This window comes from Microcebus murinus, chromosome 3, assembly GCF_040939455.1.
Source record: "Microcebus murinus isolate Inina chromosome 3, M.murinus_Inina_mat1.0, whole genome shotgun sequence".
In the NCBI taxonomy this organism is placed as follows: domain Eukaryota; kingdom Metazoa; phylum Chordata; class Mammalia; order Primates; family Cheirogaleidae; genus Microcebus; species Microcebus murinus.
Genome location: NC_134106.1, coordinates 73118188 through 73135767, shown reverse-complemented (window position 1 = coordinate 73135767; position 17580 = coordinate 73118188). Strand labels below are relative to the sequence as shown.

The 17580-nt window shown below is 42.3% G+C and overlaps 2 gene segments (V, D, J or C); both read left to right on the top strand.

Annotated features, from left to right (window-relative positions):
• The window catches only part of LOC105856880 (immunoglobulin kappa variable 2-28-like), a 339993-nt gene that overhangs the window by 92472 nt on the left and 229941 nt on the right, over nucleotides 1-17580 (top strand).
• LOC105856874 (immunoglobulin kappa variable 2-30-like) lies at nucleotides 659-8598 on the top strand. The segment is given in 3 exon segments: nucleotides 659-732; nucleotides 1138-1313; nucleotides 8451-8598. Coding segments are annotated over 3 exon segments (348 nt in total).

Here is a 17580-nt window from a genome sequence, read left to right as displayed (position 1 = left end):
AAACAAGAAAGAAACTAGAAACAACAACAAAATGTTTACTTTAACTTACATGACATTAAACTTCAGGAAGAGGCACACTTGGGACAGATGTCAGAAGGACGGTCACCTTGGTGGGGACAGGGGAGCAGTGACTGACAGGGAACGTGCATGATGGAACTATCTGGGGATTGGAAAATGTTCTATAGCTTCATTTGGATACTAAATATGCAGAAAAAATTAATTGTACATTTAATATTTCTACCCTTTATGTGTTTTATCCCAATTAAAAAATAGAAAAGATCAAACCTAGTCTCTATTATACAAGGTGGTTAAAAAACAATTCATCAAATATTTATGCAAAATCAGCCTCATAAAAGAAAAGTATAATGTGTCTGGGAAAATGCTGAAGAACTATTATAAAACGTGGAGAAAAAAGAAGGAAAAATCATAATATGTCCTTTCTCCTATTGGAGCTAGATAGATTTTTTCCTCTGTTAGTTTCCCTCCAACCACAGAGACCGTTTTCTGTTACTTTGCTCACAAGAGACGCCCCCACGCTCCTGTAGGCTCTTTCCACACTGCTGCACCCACCAGGGCATTTGCATAATGTCCCCTGGGGAGGACCTGCCCCTAGAAGTCTGAGATAAAAGCTCAAATCTAATCTTGCCTGGGCGGACCAGGACTCCTTAGTCCAACTTCTCAAAATGAGGCTCTCTGCTCAGTTTCTGGGGCTGCTGGTGCTCTGGGTCCCTGGTAAGGACAGAAGGAGATGAGGAAGGAGGATGGGGTGGGAGAGTGAGCAGTGGAGCCCCACTGCCTGCCACGTTGCTCTGTGCATGTGTTAGATGTGCACGTCTTGTCCTCCAGGATGGGACATGGCACATTTACATCTGAGAGATTGAGGAAGATTCTAGAAAGAGCAGGGCCTGTGATCTCGTGAAGACTTTCAGACAAAAAGAGGGGAACGGTAGAAATGAATTCTATTGGCTCCCTTGGGCTTTGAAAATATCCATTCTTTTATAAAACTGTATACTAGGGGAATATGAATCTAAACATGGAGCACACAAAAAATTTAGACTAAAATAATTATCAAAAGCAACTTATGAAAATGCTTCTAATGTGTGTATATAAGCTTGCACTTCTCTCTTGTTTTTTCAGGATCCAGTGGTGATGTTGTGATGACCCAGACTCCCCTGTCCCTGCCTGTCACCCCTGGAGAGTCGGTCTCCATCACCTGCAGGGCTAGTCAGAGCCTCCAAGACAGTGATGGAAACACCTATTTGAATTGGTTCCTGCAGAAGCAAGGCCAACCTCCAAGGCGCCTGATTCATAAGGTTTCCAACCGGGACTCTGGGGTCTCAGACAGGTTCAGTGGCAGTGGGTCAGGGACAGATTTCACACTGAAAATCAGCAGGGTGGAGGCTGAGGATGTGGGAGTGTATTACTGCATGCAAGCTTCATATTTTCCTTGCACAGTGATACAGCCCCGAACACAAACCTCCATGCTTGGGGTGGCCCAGCTGCCCAAATGTGTTGCTTGTCTGGTGACAGCTCAGCAATATTTCTGGCTGTATAAGAGGATATAGTTGGAGAACTCAGGGCAACAGGTTGCATCTGAGGTGTTCATTACATGAGTGTCTTGTCTATTAGTCAGGCAAATCCATTAATAGCCCTGTTAGCTGCAACAGCCCTGACATGGCGTAAGTAGCAGAAAAATAAATAGGATCCCAACGCCTTCTGAGTAACTAGACATGACCGAAGTGAGAGCCAAGTGAAATCTCACCCTCATCCTTCTGCTTTGTCTACATTTGTCTATAAGATTCAGTCAGCAAAAAAAGCCCGGAAATTAATGCAGATTTGCAGCACTATGTGTTGAATACATCTCAAAGTATAGCAGTTTTATGCATGTTTTTAAGAGGATAATATTTGGTAATATTCAGCAATTGGTACTTTCCCACTTTCCCAAATTCCTTCTTCTCCTTTCACTTCATAACGCCACAAAGATGGTGGGGACAGCATTCTACACAAGCTGCCCACAGGAGCCGCTGGCTGAGGACAAGTAGTAGAAATCTTGGTTTATAAGCCTCCAAATAGACTATTGTAAATTCGTGGCGGAAGATTGAAGATTCTAATGCTAAAACTCTTTTATTTGCTTCAATTTTCTCTTGCTAATAGACAAAGAGAGTTCTTGACATTTGAAAAGTTGGGTTTTAAAAAGAAACAAACAAAAACCCTAGAAGAAGGATTGCTTGAGCCCAAGAGTTTGAGGTTGCTGTGAGCTAGGCTGATGCCATGGCACTCTAACCCGGGCAACACAGCGAGACTCTGTCTCAAAAACAAAAACAAGAAAAGAAACACTAGAAGACATATTTTCTAGAACTTACCTCATATAACACTGAAATGACACAGAATACTGTGAGTTTTCTTACTCAACAGGTAAGAAATTTCAGACTACGGGCAGACTGCTGCTAAGCCAGCATAATGTGCATATAGTAGAGGCCAAATATGGTCAAATCACCTGCTCATCAGAAATGATTGTCCATTTTAAGAAAATGGATTCCACTATAAGTGCAATTAAACTTGTATTCTTCAGTTGAAATACAAAAACAAAAAGAAGGGAAACATGTTATATAGGAAGGAGTTTTTAACACATACAGAGAATGACAATCTTCAGAGTATTTTTCTACATGTATATTCACAAGTCGGGACACATCCAGTCAAAATCTGCTGATTTCACTCCCACAATCACTAAAGTGGAGACCAGGGATAGTGTAATTATAATTGTATTCTTATCAAAATAGTCCAAAACACAAAGAAAAAGTGGTCTGTAGAAAAGGATTTGTAAAACAAAGAATAAAAAGTCTATGAAATATATTCACAAGAGAGAGACATGTCTCAACATAATTCTAGTGATTTTAGTCTAGTAACCCATGTTGATCTTTGTGACACTACACACACTCCTGTGAGAAGGACACTGACAGGCCCTGCACAGTGACGGCCCCAGTCACAAACCTCCCAGGAGGCTGAGCCTCTCCCTGTGGCAGGAGCAGCAGCTGTGCCCAGAGGAATAAAATTCTCTTCCTCTTTTCTATTACTTAAGCTGTGTTGTTAGCTATCTAATATCAGAGACACAAAACGTTTCCCATGCCAAGTCCCTTGACAGAGCACTTTTATGGAGTTAAATCACTGGGTCCCAGGGGAAGACATTTTCTAACACTTGCATTTAGCATCCTTGAATAGTTACCCAGGTGACTGCAAAAGACAGACAACTCTAGAATTAACTGAAGATCACACTATAATTTGGAGGTCCGCTGCCCATGGATACTTGGGTGGATGGGGCTCTTTCCTGCTCTAGATTAGATGTGAGGGGTCCAAGCAGGATGGGATTCACCTCTCAGAGGTTAACCCTAGACACACATGTCATTACACATTTGCAGGGTCCTTTTGCTTTCTCAGAGTGGCACATCCTGTGCAATGTATCTTGGCCCAACATCCAAACTCTCAAAGCCGGATTCTGCTTCTTTCTATGTACGACAGACAAATTTCACTTCAGCTGTATTTGTGTGCATAAGTGGAGGCTAGTGGAGAATCAGGGAGAGTTTGCTGCTGAGGACTTTGGCCCCTGAGAGGCTCAGCTGCTCCTCAGGTCCCTCATGTTAAGGCCCATCAGCTGCGCAGCCTAGGCTCGGCCTGAGCACCAGGAGAACTTGGATGGTCCAAGTGCCCTGTGAGCAACCAGCTATGATGAAAGAGAGAGCAAATCAAGGCTCATCCTCATCCTGTCTTGCCTGTACTTGACACCAGACAATGGAGAGAGATTAGTGGTCACACAGGTTGAATACGTAGTGGAAATTACCAGTTGAGTATTTTTTTAACAAGATAAATCTTGATAACACTTGGAAATTGGTATTTTCTTTTTCCCACTGCTACTCCTCCACCGTGCACAGGAAACTGTCCTTTCCACTCTCATGTTTGAAAAAGCATCTACACAAGCTGTCCTCAGGGCAAGTATGGCTAAGAATAATTAGTAAAAATGTTTGATTTTTGACTATTCAAATAGACTTTGTAAAATTATTAGTAGATATTAGATCATACTGCCAAAAGACTTTAATTTGCCTCAATTATCGTTAGCAGCATAAAAAAGGATTCTTACAATTCCAAAAGTGAGCTTTCAAAATAAACAGCATAAACTCTAAGATGAAGACTCTAAAGTTTATTTCATATACCATAGGGAAAATACAGAATAATATGAGATTTTCCTTTCTATCCAAAATTCTAAGAATTTTTAAAGTATTTAAACTAAATGCTATTTTAGAGATGACAAATTGGGTACTATGTTGTTACAACAAAAAGTTTCAAACAATGTAAAACTATGTTACTTTCACTTGAAATCATCCTGACCTAAAAAATGAATCTGAATTTTATGTTTTTATTGTAAGTGCACAGAAAATTTATGCCTTCAGTATATTCCATTTAAAATATGGCTCTAAAATTTTATCAGACCTAAATATTGAGTCATGTCAGTAACTTGTCATGACAGATGTAATAGACTAAAATAATGATTGAAACAATAGAACAACAAGATTTGCTAAAGGCTCTGTGTGTAAAGTATGAATGAGACCATTGTCAATTCTAAGATAATGGACTCCATGGGAAGTGCAATTAAAATTCTGAAGTGTCATTTCATTTAGATATTAACATTGCAGGGCAAAATTCATATATAAATCAAAGAGACAGGAGCCCTCATATTATGGGGTATAAGACACTTAATGTGTTATTTGAAGGTCCAACACATGCATCCTTGAACTTAAAATGTATCATGGAATGCAATAGAAGAAAACAGACTGTACCTAGGAGGAGTAGAATTTAAGCAATGCTATAATTTTCTTTAGCCCTCATATGATTGCCGACACCTAGTGACCTTGAGTTTCTGTTAGATGTGAGTCAGGGAATAAGGCCTAAACCCCTTCCAAGTAGTTGGATGTATAAAATAATCCTTTATGATGTTGATATTCTATAGGTATATAATCTCAATACAAAGTGGTGAAAAACAAATGGTCTCCCAAAGCTGACAGGGCATACAAGATGAATCAGAGGAAAACAGAATTGGCTGCTACAAAGAAACCTTGAAACACAATGGGCTAAATGTGATCAGGTTTCTCTGTCTCTGGCTTAACAGTCCAGATGTAGGGAGGTGGCCTTGGGGTGGGAGGGGCTCTGCTCCATGAGGTCACTCAGGTGGGCAAGGGCACTTCCACCCTCAGCATACAGCTTTCCTCCCCTTTCCACTGTCACTGCTTCCTGATGTCCATTCCTCAGCCAGCATGAGGTAGAAAAAAATGACAAGAAAGCTGTTTTCTTGTCAAAACTTAAGAAATGTGGAACTTTCCATCAGTGACAAATGTCCTCTTGCCTAAATCACATAGCTGAAAATTACTATTAAGGGTACTGCTGATAAAGCCACTTTTGTTACTTTTCATTTTTATTTTATTTAATATTTTTATTTCAGCATGTTACAGGGGTACAAATGTTTAGGCTATATATATATTGCCTTTGCCCCACCTGAGTCAGAGCTTCAAGTGTGACCATCTTCCAGAGAGTGCACACCACAACCATTAGGTGTGAATATATCCATCCCCTCCTTCCCCAACACCTGTCCAACACCCGATGAATGTTACTGCTATATGTGCCATTAAGTGTTGGTCAGTTAAGTCAATTAATATCAATTTGATGGTGCGTACATGTGGTGCTTCTTTTTCCATTCTTGTGATACTTCACTTAGTAGAATGGGCTCCAGCTCTATCCAGGATAGTACAAGAGGTGCTAGATCATAATTGTTTTTTGTGGCTGAGTAGAACTCCATGGCAACCTATACCAGATGTTATTAATCCACTTACGTATTGATGGGCACTTTGGTTGTTTCCACATCTTTGCAATTGTGACTGTGCTCCGGTAAACATTATAGTGCAAATGTCTTTTAAATCTGAAAATTCATTTATATGATTTGAGGAAATTAGTTGATGAGTCTAAAATTATATTTGTGGCAGCCTACTTAGACTGGTAATTTACTATTTGATAACTACTGTCAAAAAGCCATCTGTGACCCTCTCTCCCTGTTTGAAACAAATCTACCTTTTTTTTTTTTACCATATTGATAGTAATATGTCAGAATATAATTTAGATTTATGCTATCTTTATTCCAGTGAAATATAGAAATGTCAGTCCTATATAGCTCTATTCCCTCTTTCCTCCTTTTGTGCTTCTTATAGTTATACATATAACATCCATACACATTAGAAGTTCAATAAAGTACATTGTTGCCAGCATATTCATCTTCAGTGAATAACTTCACTGATTTCCAAAGAGGGTACACAAAGGTACCCTCCCATCAGCAATGTATAAGGTTCTTGTTGTTCTATATCTTCACCAGTACTTGGTATTATAAGATATTTCAATTTACATCCTTCTAGTACATATGTAACAGTATCTCACTGTGATTATAATTTATATTATTATAATTAATGAAGCTAAACACCTTGTCATATGTTTATGGGACATTTTACTATTGTCTCTAGTGAAATGTCTGCAAAAGACTGACCATGTTTCCAATGGATTTGCTATTTTAGTTAGATTGATACATATACATTAATCATATCTATGAATATATCATTGTATTTCTACATATACATATGTATATGATACATCACAAATGTCAATCCATCTAAAACATACATATATACAACAGATATATAAATAAATGTATATCATTATAGAGAGACAGAGACCCACATAAAGAGAACCTTTATATTTTGTCCCTCTAATTTCACTCTCTTAGTGGCATGCTTATTTGAACAGCTTTCTGGGGGTTTTTTGTCTGTTTGTTTTAACTCTTGACAGAAGTTTTATTTTTTATTTATTTTTTTTAAATAAAAAAAATTCTCACTACTGGGCATTTACCTCCAGGAAATAAGCAAATTTTATTTAAAAAAACACCTGCAGTCAAATATTTATAGCAGCACAATTCACAATTGCAAAGATGTGAACAGGTTTCTTTTGGTTCTCTTTTATCCATCCTATAACTTTCAAACTATCTGTTCTTATTTCTTCAAGAAAACATATATTTTTTTTCTAAATCTAGATTTAATAAGGTTTCTTTAACTGGTATGTTTAGCCTATTAATGGTTATGTGAATTTCCAGGTTTCTTTCTGGAATCATTCTTCTCCACCTGAAGATCACTGATTACTCTTGCAGTGCAGGCAGAAGGACAATGAATTCTCTTAACTTTTGCTTCTCTAAAAACATATTTATTTTGCCTTCATACTCCAAGGATATCCCCCCCTCCCATACAGAATACTAAGCCATCATCTCCTGTCCTCTATTTTTTCTGTCAGGACTGGAATTAGGATAAGGCAAATGAGGCCCCAGGGCACAAATGTTGAGGGGCAGCAGAATTGTCTATAGTCAGGGTACATTGTTGAGACCTGTCTCAGGAAACAGGTTGACCAGATGGCCCGTGGGCAGCAGGCCTGGGTCCTGGTGAGGGGTGGGGTGAGGGCAGGCAGCACAGGGGTGGGGGAGGCAGTGTTCTCAGGCAGCAGGGCTTAGCACTCCGCAGGGCCCTCAGGACAGGGCTCCCAAGGCCTGCAGGCTTCAGGGGACAGATAAGCTCACCTGGGCCGCTTTTCTCTGGAGATATCCCTTGTAAGGTTGTAAGAATGTGTTGAAATATGAGTGAGTCAGGGTGCAGTCAGCTGGGCGCTGTCCAACTTTAGCGGTTTTGAGGTGGGCCCCATGGATACGCGATTCTAAACCCTGAGGAAAAGCCCTCGGCCTCCCCAAGTGGATGCTGGTATCTCTGAGGAGACAGTGCACCCACACCTGGAAACCCAAACCTCTGCCTCTGAAACCAAGTGCAGCTGCCAAGGTGAAGAGCTTTCCTGGGAGGGGAGTGATTACAGACACCAGCAGGGAGGAAAGAGGCTTCTCCTGCTCTTGTCCCCCTCTCCCTCTACTGCCCTCTGTTGGCAGACTCTAGCAAGGAGACGCTGCAGAGGAGACATGAAGTCCAGACTGGCAGCCCTGGCCTATCCAGACAGGGCATGGAGAAGGAAGAGGGCCCTTTGCCTCCCATGTGCATTCCCTGGGCGTTGTTAGATGCGCGTGTCCTGTCCTCCAGGATGGGGCCTGTGAGATTTAGGTCTGAGAGAGTGAGGAAGATTCCAGAATGAGAAAGGACCTCTGCTCTGCTGAACACTCTGACACAGAAAGAGGGGATGAAGGATAGCGAAAGTGACTACTAGAAGCTCCTCTGGGCCTTGTAAATATGTTCAATTTGTAAACTGGATATTTCTTTGGGAGTCTGAATCAAAATTACGAAAAATTGATTTAGCCTGAAAAAAATTATAGTGAAATGGAGAATATGTCTCATAAAGTTTATGCAAAACCTTGCACTTCTCTCTCATTATTTCAGTGGGGATGCTGTGATGACCCAGACACCACAGTCCCTGCTGGTCACCCCTGGAGAGCCGCCTCCATCTCCTGCAGCGCTGGTCAGAGCCTCCTGAATAGCGACGGAAACACCTATTGGAATTGAGACCTGCAGAAGCCGGGGCAATGGCCAAGGTGCATGATTTATAACTTTACCACCTGGGATTCTGGGGCCTCAGACAGGTTCTGTGGCAGCAGGCCAGGAACACATTCGCGCTCAAAATCGACAGGTGGATGGAGCTTGAGGATTTAGGAGTTTATGACCTCATGCAAACTACAAAGTTTCTTCTCACAGTGGTGCAGCCCCAAACAAAATCCTCCCTTCTTGGATTGTCCCAGCTTCCCATATTTGTGCCTTCACTGGGGAGCAGACACAATGTATTCTCTGAATCTGTGTAAGAGGAAGATGTTGGAGACCTCAGGGGAACAAGTTGCAGCTGGACCATGAGTTCTTGGCTCAGGCACCATACGTGGGGCCACATCGACTGTGGCAGCCTGAGCATAGCAGAACCTGCAGCAGATTAGAGGGGTCCAAGTGCCCTCTGAGCAACCAGACAGGAGAGAAGGGAGAGCTGACTGCATCCTCTCACCTGAAGCTGATCTTAATCCTCTCTTCTTTGCATGCATTTGTCAATTACGTTCATTTAGGTTAGCAGTCAACCAATCAAAGCTGATTCATGACAACAAAACAATGTCACATTTTTTGGTAATGCCTTGGCATAGCAGTCACTAGTCTATATGCAGCCAGATACTATTTGGTGATGATGACCTCTCTCTTTACCCCTTCACCACTTGTGCCCTTATTCTCAGCACACGTCTCTCTCCAGGGCCAGAGCAGGCCAGGGCTTTATGCTACTGTTCTCAGGGGAGTAGCCAAGTATAACATTTCACAGTCTTGGTTTCTTCACTAATAGATAGACTTTGAGAAATCTATTTAATAATGAAAGTCTACTTCCAGAAGTCTTTCAACACTCTCAGTCAAAATGGGTTGAAGTAAAGAATGGTGTTTTCTGAATTCCAATGCTCCATTTTTAAATATGCAAACAAGAACAAAGTATGAATTAATTAGTGAGTGTAGTATGACACATTCAAAGGAATTTTGATAAATGCAAGATACTATGTAAGTCAATAGTTATCTTAAGAAGAAGAAGAATATGAAACCCTTGGGCATGGGAAGTAAATCAGAAGAGGAAGCGAGTGGTGGGGATCAGCTGTAGGCACAGTGCACGGCTCTGTGGCTCATATGTTGGGGTGTTAATGCTGGTGGGGTCGGGGGTGAGATATGAACCCAGATGGAAGCTCTGATGTCTGTCTCAGGAAGAATCACAGAGCTGAAGGGACACCTGCCAGGCACTTAAGGTGCCACTGCAAGCTCACGGAGAGTGGCACATCACACAGGGCTCTGAGGATTTAGTGAGGAAAGAGTTTGTGAGGTTCCTGCCTAAATGCACCTTTGGTCATGTCACACGTTCCTAGTTAACCCAGGAGGACATAGGTGACCTTCCAAAAATGGAATCTGCCCTTGATATACACCTGGGGATGAGTGGTCTCATTTGTTCTCCCACTGGAGAGGATGGTCACTCAGAAGAGACCATGTGGGTAGATGAAAGGGCTGTGGACCAGAAGGCTAAGCTGGGCCTGGGAAGGTCAGCAGGAGATGCAGTGGTGGTGTCCCAAGAGTCACATCTGGAAACAACTGACAGTATATCGAATACCTGAAAGTCCCACCCTCTAAGACTTTATATTCTTTATAGATAAGGATATTCTGCCACATACGCCCCATACAACTTTGAAATATATTACTCCATGTAGTCTTCACATCCATTTCAAGTTTTAACTATAGGTGCCCCCGAATTTCCTTTTTATCAAAATGTCCTCCAGGGAAAAAGACATTGTCTGCAGGTGAATCTGTGATGCCCTGGTCTGACCTAGCATACCTGAGGACACTGGGCCTGTCCTGAGTCACTGAGATGAGCCAGCCCTGCAGCTGTGCCCAGCCTGCCTGTCCCCTGCTGATTTGCATATTCCCCCAGCACAGCCCTGCCCTGCAGACTTATCAACAGGCTGGTCACACCCTGTGCAGGAGTCAGTCCCTGTCAGGGCACAGCATGGACATGAGGGTCCCCACTCAGCTCCTGGGGCTCTTGCTGCTCTGCCTCCCAGGTAAGGAGGGACAACACCAGGAATGTTCTCAGCCAGTGTGCTCAGTACTGCCTCAGGGAGGTCTTCTTATAATATGATTAATTATATGAATGTTTGTTTTTATGTTTCCAATCTCAGGTACCAGGTGTGACATCCTGATGACCCAGTCTCCATCCTCCGTGTCTGCATCTCCAGGAGAAACAGTCACCATCTCTTGCCGGGCCAGTCAGGGCATTTATAATAGTTTAGCCTGGTACCAGCACAAACCAGGGAAACCTCCTAAGCCCCTGATCTATGGAGCATCCAACTTGTACCCCGGGGTCTCATCAAGGTTCAGTGGCAGTGGGTCTGGGACAGATTATTCTCTCACCATTAGAGGCCTGGAGACTGATGATGCTGCAACATATTACTGTCATCAGGGTTATAGTTTCCCTCACACAGTGTTACAAGGCTGAACAAAAACCCCCCAGGGAAGCAGATGTGGGAGGCGGGGCTGCCCCAGCTGCTCCTCCTGGAGCTGCACCTCCCGGTGCCTCCATCTGCCCAGAGCTTTTCTTAGAGACAGCCAAGCTGTGAAGGTTTTGATAGACAGGGCCAGGGAGGCTCCTCGGTGTTCTAACTCTTCCTCCTCAGCCTCAGCAGTGCAGACACGACAAAGCCTCTCTGGAGTTAATAATGGACCACAATTATGATACCTGAGGAGCCTCTTTTATGGCATCAGTCAGGATTCATACAGCAAAATACAAGCCACTCTACAGATTTGAAGCAAGAATTGTTTTAATACAGGAAATTAGAATTGGAAGTACAAGCCTGGGTGTAGGGTAGTCAGGGAAGCTGATGCTAGAAACAGGGGACTCTCTGGTGGTCTGACAGTAGCCAGAGTCTCTCTGCCACCGATGTTATGAGCTGCCTGGCCATGTGGTCCTCAGACCAGTCTTGGAGGCTCAAAGGTGGGGGTGCTGATGTTCTCAGCTGATGCAGCTCGTCACCAGGGGATCCTCCACTCCTCAGTTTGTCCAGGTGTCTGCCTGTAGGTGTCAATGAATATTGAATCATCCTCTTCTGACATTCAAATATAATAGGAGGGTGCCTCATTGGGTAGCTCTACAAGAAACCACAGAGAGGAAAGCAGGTTTGGGAAAAGTGCTTCCAGAAATGGTAGTGGTGTTGGGATTGAATTCTGACAGCCACATAAAGTCAATATTTGCCCAAATCTCAGATCTTTTCAGGTATGGGATGGCCTCAGAATATGCTTGAATGTGCTTCCATACATTAGTAGCCAGTATGGGATCATTGAAAGCAATTTTTCTTGAGTCACAGAGTAAACTGAAAGATGAGAAAATAGCCTAGAATCTATGGCAACCATTAACAAACAAATGAAAAACCTTTCTTGACTAAGCAAACAAGAAAAGCTAAAGGTCCATATGGTATAATTTTTCCTTGATATTAAAACTTTGCTTCTCAACATTTGTCCCGATGCCAGTTGAATCATCAACATCACTGTGAGCATGTTACACACAAAGTAGCAAATGCATCTTAGACAAAGTGGATGCCCATCTTCATTTTTACCACTTGACAGATAATCTACAGAAGTTTTAAGAAGCTATGTGCTCAAGGACGTTTACCTTTGGCTAAAGATATTCCTTTTCCCAATGGAGAAAGCCTCATGTTGAAAATACACCTAGCTTCATTTCTATTTAATGGAAAATTACATATGAAAAGTATTTTTAATTGTATACATAAAAATTATGAAAAACCTAATTATTTTTCTATGCACAATTACCTTGAAAATTAAATGCAGTAAATATTTTAGAGACCATAAATTAATAAAGTAAAACAATAGATTAAAATTGTATGCATCTCTGTTTAGAGATGATTGGACTTACATTTGCCTGCTTAGCCTGCTTTGGGGATGTTGTTCAGTCCTACTACTTTGCCCTACAGACGCTCTGCCTTGAGTGGGCACTATCTTGCCTCCGCATCAAACACAATCCAAAGGCTGGAGACGAGCTCAGTGTCCTGCAGTAGAACCACCCTGCTGACCACCTTGATCAGCCAGACGATTGTTAACATGAACACCCACGAACATGAAGATAATTGCTCAGTGTTACTAGCCATGGAATTTTAAGGGATTTATCTCCTATATGTACATTTTCCATAAATGAGGCACATTTCACTGTTTTTATTCAAATATTATGTTGTTTTAATTTCTTCTTAATATATTTCTAAATGGAGTACTAAATGGTCACATGTAGGTCATTAGTTTTAATTTAATATATCTTGTCATGTCTGCGCTGCTGAGGCTGAGGAGGATCTATTAAGTTAAAACTATATAGCGGTATGTGTAAATATTCTATTGGTCAGCTTTAGCCCAGGTGATGGGGTCAGTAAAAGCTGTTAGCTCAGCCTGATTGTAGAATTTCTGTGAAGTTCACAGAGTATAATCTGTGTTTTCCTGTCTTACTAATTACCTAGAGTCAGTGAGATGTTGTGTGGCACATGCCTGCTAGGAACAAAATAGAAGCCTCTGGATTCATTTCTGTCTTTCTACACCGTGGTACATGATTGAATCATATTAGAGTGAAGAGTGGATCAGAACTTTACTTTGCAAATATGCCTTCATTTGGTGCTTAGCCACCTTTCCCAAGGGTCCTGAAGCTGCCACAAAGAGGAACACTCAATTGTCCCCAGGAGTGTGTGTGCACAGATGACCACAGTGACACAGAGGAGCGGGACCCGGCTCTGACTCCTCAGCTACTGATCTCATTTCCCAGAAGTCAGATGTTGCTGTCTGTGCAGGCAAAGGACTCTTCCTGCGATGGTCCTCTAATCTCCTCTCCACTCGGATGCGCTCAGTACACCCCCCAGCACAGACTCAGGCACTCTTCTCCTCGACAGTTTTGAAAACTTCTGTTCTGACTCCTGAAACTATAAAGCCACTCTCTACAAATCTACAGTTCCCCTAAACCAGTTAAACTCTTTTCCTTTCATTTATTTTGTCTTCAAAAATAAAGACAAAGTAAAAACATACTCTTGATAAACACAAATGAAGAGAAATGATTACTTTCAGACATGCTCTGCAAGAAATTTAAGAGTAAATTCTTCAGATTTACAGGAAATGAAAACAGACAACAACCTGAATCCACAGGAAAGCATGAAAGCCTCAAAAACAGGCAGGAAATAAGAAAGAAACTAGAAACAACAATAAAATATTTACTTTAAACATATGACATTCAACTTCAGGAAGAGACATACTTGTGACAGATGTCAGAAGGACGGTCACCCTGCTTGGGACAGTGGAGCAGTGACTGACAGGGAATGTGCATGATGGAAGCATCTGGGGATTGCGAAATATTCTATAGCTTCGTTTCCATACTAAATATGCATAAACGTTATTAATTGTACATTTAATATTTCTACCCTTTATTTGTTTTATCTCAATTAATAAATAGAGAAGACCAAACCTAGTATCTACTATACAAGCAAGTTAAAAAAATAATTCATCAAATATTTATGGAAAATCAACCTCATAAAAGAAAAGCATAATGTGTCTGGGAAAATGCTGAAGAACTATTATAAAACGTGGAGGAAAAGGAAGGAACAATTATAATATTTCTTTCTCCTACTGGAGCTAAATAGATTTTTTCCTCCGTTAGTTTCCCTCCAACCAAAGAGAACGTTTTCTGTTACTTTGCTTACAAGAGACGCCCCCACGCTCCTGTTGGCTCCTTCCACACCACTGCACCGACCAGGGCATTTGCATACTGTCCCCTCCATAAAAGCTCAAATCTAGGGCCGGGCGCGGTGGCTCACGCCTGTAATCCTAGCACTATGGGAGGCCGAGGCGGGCGGATTGCTCAAGGTCAGGAGTTCGAGACCAGCCTGAGCAAGAGCGAGACCCCGTCTCTACAAAAAAAAAAAAAAGCTCAAATCTAATCTTGCCTGGGCGGACCAGGACTCCTCAGTCCAACTTCTCAAAATGCGGCTCCCTGCTCAGCTCCTGGGGCTGCTGGTGCTCTGGGTCCCTGGTAAGGACAGAAGGAGATGAGGAAGGAGGACAGAGTGGGAGAGTGAGCTGTGGGGCCCCACGTTGCTCTGTGCATGTGTTATTTGTGCATGTCTTGTTCTCCACGATGGGACATGGCACATTTACATCTGAGACATTGAGGAAGATTCTAGAAAGAGCAGGGCCCGTGGTCTCGTGAAGACTTTCAGACAAAAAGAGGGGAACGGTATAAATGAATTCTATTGGCTCCCTTGGGCTTTGAAAATATCCATTCTTTTATAAAACTGTATACTTGGGGAATATGAATCTAAACATAGAGCACACAAAAAATTTAGACTAAAATAATTATCAAAAGCAACTTATGAAAATGCCTCTAATGTGTGTTTATAAGCTTGCACTTCTCTCTTGTTATTTCAGGATCCAGTGGTGATGTTGTGATGACCCAGACTCCCCTGTCCCTGCCTGTCACCCCTGGAGAGTTGGCCTCTATCTCTTGCAGGGCCAGTGAGAGTATCCAAGACAGTGATGGAAACACCTATTTGAATTGGGTCCTGCAAAAGCCAGGCCAACCACCAAAACGCCTGATTTATAAGGTTTCCAACGGGGACAATGGGGTCTCAGACAGGTTTAGTGGCAGTGGGTCAGGGACAGATTTCACACTGAAAATCAGCAGGGTGGAGGCTGAGGATGTGGGAGTGTATTACTGTGCTCAAAGTACAAAGATTCATCACACAGTGGTACAGCCCCGAACACAAACCTCCATGCTTGGGGTGGCCCAGCTGCCCAAATGTGTTGCCTGCTGACAGCTCAGCAGAATCTCTGGCTGTAGAAGAGGAGGTGTTGGAGACCTCAGGGCAACAGATTTCTTTCGAGGTCCCTGTTAATTCGTTCCTTGTCTATATGTCAGGCAAAAACTACTAGTAGCCCTGTTAGCTGCAACAGCATTGGCATGGCTTAAGTAGCAGAAAAGTAAAAATGAACTGAGTGCCTTCTGAGTAATGAGACATGACTGGAGGGAGAGCCAAGTGAAATCTCATCCTCATCTTCCTGCTTTCCCTACAATTTTCAATATGACACAGTCACCAAAATAGCCAAAGAATATAGATTTGCAGTACTACGTGTTGAATATATCCTGATGTTTACCAGTTTTATGTATTTTTAAGAATATAATATTTGGTAAAAATCAGAAATTGGTACATTCCAAGTTTCCCAAATTCCTTCTTCTCCTTTCACTACTCACCTCCATAAAGATAGTGGTGAGACCATTGTTCACAATTGGACCACAGTAGCAGCTGGCTGAGGACAAGTAAAAATCCTGGTTTTTAAGCCTCCAAATAGACTTTTGTAAATTCATGGTGGAAGATTGAAGACTAAAATGCTAAAACTCTTTTATTTGCTTCAGTTGCCTCTTGCTAATAGACAAAGTTCATTCTTGACATTTCCAAAGTTGCGTTTTAAAAAGAAACTATCACCCTAGAACACATATTTCATAAAACTTACCTCATATACCACTGAAATAACACAGAATAATGTGAGTTTTTCTTTCCCAAAAGGTAAGAATTTTCAGACTAAGGAAAGACTGCAGCTATGGGAGTGTGTTATTTATATAGCAGAGGTGAAATATGGTCAAATCACCTGTTCATCAGAAATGATTGTCCATTTTATGAAAATGCATTCCAGGGTAAGTGCAATTAAACATGTATTCTTCAGTCAAAATATGAAAAGAACAAAACAGAAACGAAGAACATGGTTTATAGCACCCAGTTTTTAACACATCCAGACAATGACAATTCTTCAGACTATTTTTCTACATGTACCTTCTTCACAAGTGGGGACACATCCAATCAAAAAACTACTGATTTCACTCCCACAATCACCAGGTGGAGACCAGCGATAGTGTAATTATAATTGTATTCTTAACCAAAAAGTCCGAAAACAAAGAAAAATGGTTTATAGAAAACAGTTTGTAAAACGAAGAATAAAAAATCTACAAAATTCAATCAAAAGCACAGATATGTGTCTCAACAAAATCCGACTGATTTCTCTCTTGCAGTCACCCATGAGGATCCTGGGGACACTCACACACTCCTGTGAGAAGGACATGACAGGCCCTGCACAGTGACGGCCCCAATCACAAACCTCCCAGGAGGCTCAGCCTGTCGCTGTGGCAGGAGCAGCAGCTGTGCCCAGAGGACGAGTCCAAGCCAGGCTGGCGCAGGTGGAGGCGGCTGCAGAGCCTTGGGGACGGAACACAGAGGCCTCATCAATGGGCACCGGTTCCTCTTCTGTAGCAGGCGACAGGGCCCTCTCGGACAGCGTCCCAGAGCCTCTTCCTCCTCCCCACTCAGGGCTCTCACACCCACAGACCCTCCAGGCAGTGGCTGCCTCGTCCTCCCTGGAGCAGCCACTCAGGTTCCCTGCTGCCCACATGGCTGCACAGCTGCTCAGTGATGCCACCGGGAGGGGACACTAGTGTGTTGTGATATCACCTGCTACCACTGATGAGCTTCAGTGCAAAAACACGTAAAAATGAACAAAAAAGTTGTTTTTCTGAATTCCAATGCTACATTTTAAAATGCAACCAAAAGCACTGGATGAATGAGAGAGCATAGTCTGCTATATTAAACTGAATTTGTATAAATACAGGTCCCGTGTGTGTTAATCCATTTCATGGTGCCATAAAGGAAATACCTGAAGCCGGGTAATTCAAACATAAAAGAGATTTATTTGGTTAATGGATGTGCTGACTGCATAAGGAGTGTGGCTCCAGCATGTACTTCTGGGCAGGATTGCTGGCAGCTTCTGATCCAGGTAGAAGCTGAAGGGGCAGCAAGCACTTCATGGGCTGAAACACAGACAAAGAGAGGGAGGAGGTGGTGGCAGCCTGTTTTACACAACCAGCTCTTATATGACCCAACAAGTGAGAAGTCACTCATCCCATGCAGGGCCAAGCCTTTCAAGAGGA